The 8307-nt window shown below is 54.4% G+C and overlaps 1 protein-coding gene across 1 annotated transcript; it reads left to right on the top strand.

Moving 5' to 3' along the window:
* Nucleotides 1-523: 523 nt before the first annotated feature.
* Nucleotides 524-8010, top strand: P2RX1 (purinergic receptor P2X 1). Its single transcript, XM_026050191.1, has 12 exons — nucleotides 524-660; nucleotides 1861-2008; nucleotides 2295-2366; nucleotides 2851-2920; nucleotides 3418-3514; nucleotides 3850-3930; nucleotides 5209-5350; nucleotides 6016-6146; nucleotides 6368-6458; nucleotides 6835-6900; nucleotides 7536-7628; nucleotides 7966-8010. Exons 1-12 carry the CDS (start codon nucleotides 524-526, stop codon nucleotides 8008-8010), a joined length of 1173 nt encoding a protein of 390 aa, XP_025905976.1.
* The last annotated feature ends 297 nt before the right edge of the window (nucleotides 8011-8307 follow it).

Genomic DNA, 8307 nt, shown 5'->3' with positions numbered 1-8307 from the left:
CCGCTTCCCTTCACAGCAGATTTCCCCAAGGGCTTTGGGGGAGCCCTCATCGGGGTCAGCGGCTTTGGGGTGCCACGGGGCTGGGCAAGGGGAGCTGGGCACTCTTCCTTCCCTGCACAGCCGGGAATTGGGGAAAATTCAGGAATTCAGGCAGCGTGGAGTCAGAGTCGGTGTTTCCGCCTCCCCCCGCTCCGTGCATCTCCCTCCTGCCTCTGCTCACGACCCGGCACCCAGGTCCCCTTTCGGGAGCGGGGAAGGCGGGTGGCACCGCGGGCCCAGCCCCGGGCCATGTAGGGCACCGGCTGCACCCAGCCCAGCGCTTATAGGAGGCGGGAGCCCCGGCCCCTGCAGACGAGGAAGCGGCTGCCCAGATGTGCGCCGAGAGACGCCGCTAGCGAGTCCTTTTATTTTTCTTTTCTCTTTTACCCCTCCTCTCTGCAAAGACCGGAGTCGGGGCGAGCGCAGCCCTCCCTGCGCGCGGGGCGGCAGCGGGAGCCTCCCGCGTCCCGCCGCCGCCGCAGCCATGGGGCAGAGGTGCATGGAGAAGGTGTCGTCCTTCCTCTTCGAGTATGACACCCCGCGCATGGTGCTGGTGCGCAACAAGAAGGTGGGACTCACCTTTCGCCTCATCCAGCTCGTCGTCCTCACCTACATCATCGGGTAAGGTTTGGCACCCCAGCAGTCTCCCCCAGGCTTCAGGCATTGCCCCTTTCCGTGGCTGGAGCAGCTCCTCCATCCCAAGGCTGTCCTGCCAGCAGCTCCGGCTTAGGGAAGGCAGGGAGCCAAGCAGGGGGCTGGGAGCAGAGCGGGGCAGCGTGTCCTCGTGGTGCCGCAACATGGCCAGGTTGGCATTTGCTTTTGGGATGCTCCTCCGCAGCCCCCGGGTCCCTGCTGCCCCCATGCAGGACCCATGGGGCATGGACACGGCCACCTCGGCATGGGAAAGCAGGCAGAGGTGGCTGCTTGGAGCGCAGGTTCCTAAGGAGCCTGTCTCAAGCCGCTGAGCTAAAACTGCAACTAGCAGCAAGGAAGGTTTAAAAAAATGAAACCCACAGGCCGGGGCAGGAGGTCGTGGCATCGATGCAGGATGTCAGCACGAGATCATGGTGATTCCCCTGCTCGCGAGCCCTGCTGGGGTGGCTGTCCCGTCACCGTCCCGCCAGGCTGCTCCAGCCAGCCCTGGCATCCCGCTCACCGCTCCCGCTTTCCCATCGGCAGCACGCCGGCGTGCTCAGCATTCCTCTTCCTCCTCCTTTGGCCAGCAGATATTTATTTATTTGCAACTGCACTTGTTTGTTTGCTAGCTTGCTGTGCTCGAGCCTCCCGCAGCGGCCCGCCCGCGGCGCGCGCCTCTCTCCGGAGCCCGCGCCGCGCTCTGCCCGCTTCCGCCTGCGCCGTGGCCTCGGGGCCTCCGCACCCCGCCGCGTTCACACACAAGGGCCGCGAGAGGGGCCCGGGGCGCCACGAGGTGGCAAAGGGCAGTCCTGTGCCTGAATGTCCCTCCTGGGCACGAGGAAATGCCACAGAGATGTTCGAGGAGACGCGGTGGATGGTGGCCAACGTCGCCCCGCCGGGGCTTCCGTTCCTCTCCTCTCTGGGGCCTGAGGGAGGGCTGACAAAAACCAGATCGCTCCTTTTTTAGCACCCAGCGCTGCTCTCCGCCGCAGTCACCGGCCTGTGTTTACAATCTCCCTGTGTCGCAGTTAATTCCCTGCTGAAGGTTACTTGGTGCCAGGACCTAACGAGCACGCACACCTCCCATGGCCACCGGCAGGGTCCCTCGGCGCCGCATGGCGCGGGTGGCGCCTGCTGCGGGCACGAGCTCAGCAACACTCCCCTTGTCCCCTCTGCGGGCCCTAGGTGGGTTTTCCTCTACGAGAAGGGCTACCAGTCGCAGGACTCCATCGTCAGCTCGGTTTCGGTGAAGCTCAAGGGGCTGACGCTGACCAACGAGAGCCGCCTGGGCCCCCACATCTGGGACGTGGTGGACTACGTCTTCCCGCCTCAGGTAAGGAGGCGGCGCCGGCGGCGCCCGGGCTCTCCCCCAGTGCTGCCTTGTCCGGCAGGGTGTCCCTGTGGCCGCGAGCGGGTCGGGTCCACAGCCACATCTCAGGGCCAGGGTGGTGGGTGCCTGCAGAGACCATCCTTGTCCTTGGGAGCTGTTGATGCGTCTCCCGCTGCTCAGGGACAGCTCCCTAGGGCCACCTGCCAGCGGCTTTCGGAGCTGCACCCAAAGGCAGGCGGGAGAGGAAAAGCCCGTGCCAGGTCCCAGCTGGGCCCGTTTGTCTCTGCAGGGCGACAACTCTTTTGTGGTGATGACCAACTTCATTATCACCCCTGGACAGAAGCAAGGAACATGCCCTGAGGTAGCTGCCGTTACTTCCATCCTAGGTCTCAGCTTCCTGTGCTTGCGGTCAGGCAGTGGCGTGGAGGAAGGAGCTGGCTTCACTGCTCTTATTCTCAACAAGAAGTTTAGGGAGGGTCTGAGCCAGGCACCATGCTGCTGGTTGTGGCTGGAAAGTGCAATGTGTCGGCGTCTGTTCTGCTGAGAATGGCCAGAATCCACTTTCATTTCCCTCCGTTCTGGAGATGAAGGAGCAGGGCAGGCTCAAGGCCATGGCCAACCTGGAAAAAGGCATCCTCCAGGGCATTAAAAAAAAAAAACACCTTTTCCTTAGTCAGTGTGGCCTTGGGAAGCCGAGCACAGACATGGCTCTGGCTGCAGCCAAGCAAGGTTTCCCCTGGGTGCTGGTGGTGAGCGGCCAGCCATGCTGTGGGGTTGGGGTGGGAGGCAGAGCCCCAGCGAACGTGGGCCGATGGGGAGCCACGTCTGCTTGCTTGTCCCCACAGCTGCCGGAGGCTGGGCTCTGCGAGCGGGACAGCGACTGCAGCCAGGGCAAGTACAGCCGCCAGGGACAAGGTAGGTGGCCACATCTCAGCAGGGTCCCCGCGTCTCTGGTCTTGGAGGCCTGGGGTCAGTAGCTGATGGAGTTTACTCAGCATCCCCGGTGTGGATCGTACCTGGCTGGCCTTGCTTTTTTCTTCCTAAAGATATCTAATCTGAAAAACCTCTTCCCAATAAAAAAATTAAGCCAGACTAAATCCACATTCGCACAAAGCTGGTATAATTCTAATGGCAAAGCATTTTTGAGGTGTTTTCTAGCAAGAAACATGTCCAGTTGCTCCCATGTACAATGATGGTGCAAGAGAAGTTCCTGCTCCAAATCAAGAGGGCAGAATTAGATACCCTTCTTATGAAAGGGTGCCAAAACACCAGGTACTTTGTGCCTTGATGTCTGTGATGGGGTTAGTACTGCAACCATAAATCCCATGAATCCCACATTTGACCCGTTAAAAGGTATTACATTGGGATTTTCCAGTATCCAGAGTGTGAGCAGTTGCCTGTCTTCTCTGCAGGGCTCATGACTGGCAAGTGTGTGAGTTTCAACAACTCTGTGAAGACCTGCGAGATCTTTGGCTGGTGTCCTGTCGAAGTAGACTATCACGTTCCTAAGTAAGAAATTATGTAGTTGCCTCCTATTTTCCAGCCCAGAGATGGCACCAGCAGCACATACCATAGGGCAGAGCAAAGTCAGACCTTTTCCTTTGCTCACCGTGCATTTGGGGTTTCTCAACCCCACCAAAATTCCTCTCTGTCCTCCAGCAGGCACTTCTGTCCTTTTTGGGTGTCTCTCAGGGGATCTTCTACTTAGAAATGGCAGAAGCAAGATCACCAGTTTTGCTGGGTTCTGCCTGCCCTGGTTTTTTAATATATCTCCACCAAATAGGCCCTTTCCTAGAGGCTGGAGAGATGGGTGATGGACATGTGTCAACGCTTGTGTTTTTCAGCCCTGCCTTGCTGATGGAAGCAGAAAATTTCACCTTATTCATCAAGAACAGCATCACCTTCCCCAAGTTTAAGGTGTCCAGGTAAGGGGAGATTTGGGAGGCACAGCTTCTGCCCCAGCTGTAGCCCTAGGAGGAAAACCACAGAATCACACAATGGTTGAGGTTGGAAGTGACCTCTAGAGATCATCTAGTCCAACCCCCCTGCTCAAGCAGGGATACCTAAAATGGCTCAGGTAGTTGGGAGATGCAGTGCCTTATCAGCAAACTCAGGAGCCAAACCAGCTGATAGAAACTGAGATATTCCCTCAGTGCCCTCTCCCTGAAACCCATCCTACTTTAGTTGGTGGCTGCGCCTACAAGAAACAGAGTTTGTGTCATTATGTTCCCTTGAGTTTCCTCATATGATACACACAATAATACAGTTTTTCTCCTACTTTTCTTCTCCTTTCTCCCCTACCGAAAATAGTAAAATACCCAATATGACAGTGGGAGAGAGCAGACTTGGTTTGCATGGGTCAGCTGGAGAGTTGGGCTGCAAATTCCTGCGCTCTGGGGCCTCTTTGCACCAGGCTGAGCACCCACCCATCAGGACCAGGGGAAACTTCCTGCTTTTGATCACAGCTGCTAATTAACTGCTGAGCACAAATGATGGGATGGGGCTGACTGAGGCACAAGGCTTTCATTGAGGCCAGGGAGGCTTCACAGAGGACTATTTTTAGGTGAAAGTGCAGAAGAGGGCAGCTGGCAAGAAACTATCCTTTCCTTTTCATCTTTTCTGGACAAGATAGCGAAAAAATTCTACAAGTTGAAGCTCTAAGATGCATTATCTTTGAGCCGTTCCAAATTAAAACAATTTGTATATGAAGCAACATATGGCAGATCCCATGGAGGAGCCGACAGACAAACCAGTGATGCAGCTGGAAAGGATGGCAGAGGCCACAGGAGGGCTTGCAGACTTGGGGGAGGAAAGGGGATCTGTGAGAATCAGAATGCAGACATGGGCAGCAGCCAAAATAGCAAGCTGAAAGCAGGAAGAGAGACTTAGGGGAGGGAAAACTCAGTAGCGACGTTTTCTCTGCATGAGGACATTCAGGAAGGTTTCAAGATGCTGGTGACACAGGAGAAATCAGAGAAGAGCAGGGTGTCCCACCCAGAGGAGATAGACTCGCATGGATGGAGACCCTGCTGTTCACTTGAGCAATGTCCAAACCACAAGGACAGAGCAATCTCACCCAGCTGTGACGTTGCCCTGCTTTGAGCCATAGGCTGGACTGGAGACCTCCAGATGCTCTTTCTGACCCAAAATACTCCGCTGGTCTGTGATTCAGACTCACTCTCTCACACTATTTTCCTTCACAGGCGCAACTTAGTTGAGAGCGTCACCAAGCAGTACCTGAAGAAATGCACATACCACAAAGTCACGGACTCCTTATGTCCCGTGTTTGACCTGGGATACATAGTGAAAGAATCGGGGCAAAATTTCACCCTCCTGGCTGTTAAGGTACTCACATTTCAGTGGATGTTTCTTGCTGACATGGGAAAGGGCTAGTGGAGGAATCACCCCTGGGCTGCTGAGCTGAGAGGGATCTGGCTGTTCAGGGATTTGTGTGGCAATGTCTGAATTAAGTTTTAAAGATAATGAATTTCCTTGGACATGCCTAATATTTAAGCCTTTCTGGGAAACTCCCCTGTTAGACTGATAGATCTGGCCTGCTGACAGGAAATCCAGGATTTGGTTTGTTTTAATTTGTGTAACTAATGAGTAGAGTTGCCTGGCCAAATCCTCTTTGTTTGAATTCTGAGATCTCAGCCAAAAAGTCAAATATCGGTCATGGCACGGCGCGAGCTCCACAGCATCCCTCCAGGCTCAAAACCGAAACTCTGCCCGACATTTCTCATGCATTTCTCCTATATGCAAGAACAGCAGCTTCTCACAACCTTAAGCCCACTCTGTCAAACATTAAACTATATCAGAGACTTGCATGGATTAAAGATACATAAGGAAAACCTCCACGGTGTAGTTAGTACCTACAGCAGTTCATGCATATGCCTGGACATGGGAAGATGAGCCAGGAGCAAGAGGGTGGGATTCGGAGGTCCATGCGGGAGCAAGCCTGGCCACTCGGGGACAAAGCTGGGATGTGATGTGGCCTCTCTTCACTGCAGGGAGGCGTTGTGGGCATCACCATAGACTGGAACTGTGACCTCGACTGGCCCATCCGCCACTGCAAGCCCATCTATCAGTTCCACGGCCTCTACAACGACGACAGCAACGTCTCTCCTGGCTTCAACTTCAGGTCAGGGATTGTCTTTCCAGCCAGGAGGTGACAACTTGATGGGGTGTAAACAGATTTGCCACGGGAAATGCGTCTCCAAGTGCCAGTGGAGGCATGGGAGGATGACGTGCCTGCAGCCAAGGCTCCTTGGAGGGCATGGAAGGGGACAGGACTGTGGGTACTGGGGTCCTGTCCTGCTCCATGGCCAGCAAGCTTGTAAAACTGCTTGTCCAATTGGGTAGATACGCCAAATACTACAAGGAGGATGGAATGGACAAGAGGACTCTGTACAAGGTCTTCGGGATCCGCTTTGACATCCTGGTGAACGGCAAGGTGAGGGTGGGGGCACGGGTGCCGGTGAGGACCTTGTGTGGGTGCCTGCACCCTTAGGGCTCTTGATGGCCACTAGGGAGGAGGGAGAGGGGAGTCCTGTTTTATGGGTCACATTGACCTGCAGTTTGGTCTGCAGTTCTGCCCCAGGATAGGGAGGAACTGTTGGGGTCTGCCCAAAACCCAGACAATCTAAACTTTTCTATTAGATCAACAAGCTCCAAACCAGCCCTCCACTAGCTCCGGTCCATCTCTGTGCAGTGGTTGATTTTGTGGTGTGAGCTGCTCTTTAGCTGAGCTCCCATCTGCACCTATTGGCACATTTCATTTTCCTTGGCTGATTCTGACATATCGCCTCTTTCCTCTGGCTTTTTTTCAGGCAGGAAAATTTGATATTATCCCAACCATGACCACAATCGGCTCTGGAATTGGTATTTTTGGAGTGGTAAGTTCAGATATTTCCAGACTCAAAAAAGGAAACTTATTAAGAATTTTTAATGTGACGTGTCCCTGAATCCATCAAAATACCAGTTCTTGCTCAGGCAGCAAGGGACATGAAAAGTAACAAGGGAACTGCTCTTTCATCTTGTGTTGCTCAGGGCAATAGGTGTCCACTGATGACAGTCCCATATGAAGTCTGCTTAGCATGAGCTGCTTGAGCTTGAAGGCTTTCACGGGAGAGCCATGTTTTGGTACATACTCAATGGCTTCTGAGGTATTGGGGTGCTTTGAATGATTTTTGGAGGTGAGGGACAGCATTTTACACCAGACAAAAACCAAGGTACAGTTATGGCTACTGAAGACAAAAGACCAAAGTGTGCTGGGCTCTGGATAGACCTAAAGTTGACCTAAATCTCCTGGCGTTGAATCCATCATGCTTCCCTCTGTACACGCTCTCGGCACTTGGCTGTACCATTGGGCTCTTGGGCTGTGCATGCCCAAGCAGTGCCCAAGCCAGGGGTCTTAAGCAGAAACACTCAAATTTCAGGGACAAATTGGAATTTTGGGAATGAGGCTGGGAGGCATAAGATAAGACCAGCCCTAACCTATGCTTTGATTTGTGCCCTGCTTCAATTTAAGGCCTCTGTCCTCTGCGACCTGCTGCTGTTGCATTTCCTGCAAGGACGGGATTACTACAAGCAGAAGAAATTCAAATATGCAGAAAAGGAGCCGGTGAGTAACAATTCAGGCCGCCTGTGTGTGTCGATGCGCAGCGGCCAGGATGCCACAACAGGCACAATGTTTACCCTGAGGGGGACTGGGCACCATCTCCAAGCTAGATGTCCCCTGCGATTGCCAGGGGCTGGAACCCATGAACCTCCTGTCCAGAATTACACAGACCTTCCACATGAGCTGGTATTAATTGCAACAGCTCCTGCGTTTTCATCCAAAACGATGCATAGACCCTGTGGATTAGAAGTGGCTCCTCTGTGGCCATTTTCACTGCTGATAGTAAAAGAAAGGAAAAAAAAAATAAAAGAAATTAATATTTTCTCTCATTTGATCCCAGTCAAAGTCACATAAGAAGGAGAAGCAGCTGGACAACCAGCAGTGAGAGCTGAGCAGAGCTGCCCTTGCCCTGTCACCCACCGTGGGACATTATGGCCCCTGGCGGACCCTCCTCCTCCTCTCCCAAACTCATCATCCCCTTCGGCAGCACCGGAGCCCCCGCAGGGAGAGCGTTGCGGGTGCCTGGGACAGCTCTGACCTGAGGAAAAGTGGAAAACGACGCGGCCAGAGCCGCCCGCTGAGTCGGCTGCCGGCCAGAGCCCCTCAGAGCCACCGCGCGTGGCCACTCACCATGTGGACGTGTCACCTCCTGGGCATCCGCTGCGCCGGCTGCCGCTGCGCC

This window comes from Nothoprocta perdicaria, unplaced genomic scaffold (assembly GCF_003342845.1).
Source record: "Nothoprocta perdicaria isolate Ctin4 unplaced genomic scaffold, notPer1 scaffold_66, whole genome shotgun sequence".
Classification (NCBI taxonomy): Eukaryota; Metazoa; Chordata; class Aves; order Tinamiformes; family Tinamidae; genus Nothoprocta; species Nothoprocta perdicaria.
The sequence above is the reverse complement of the archived record's forward strand: the minus strand, read 5'-3'. Positions and strand labels throughout refer to the sequence as shown.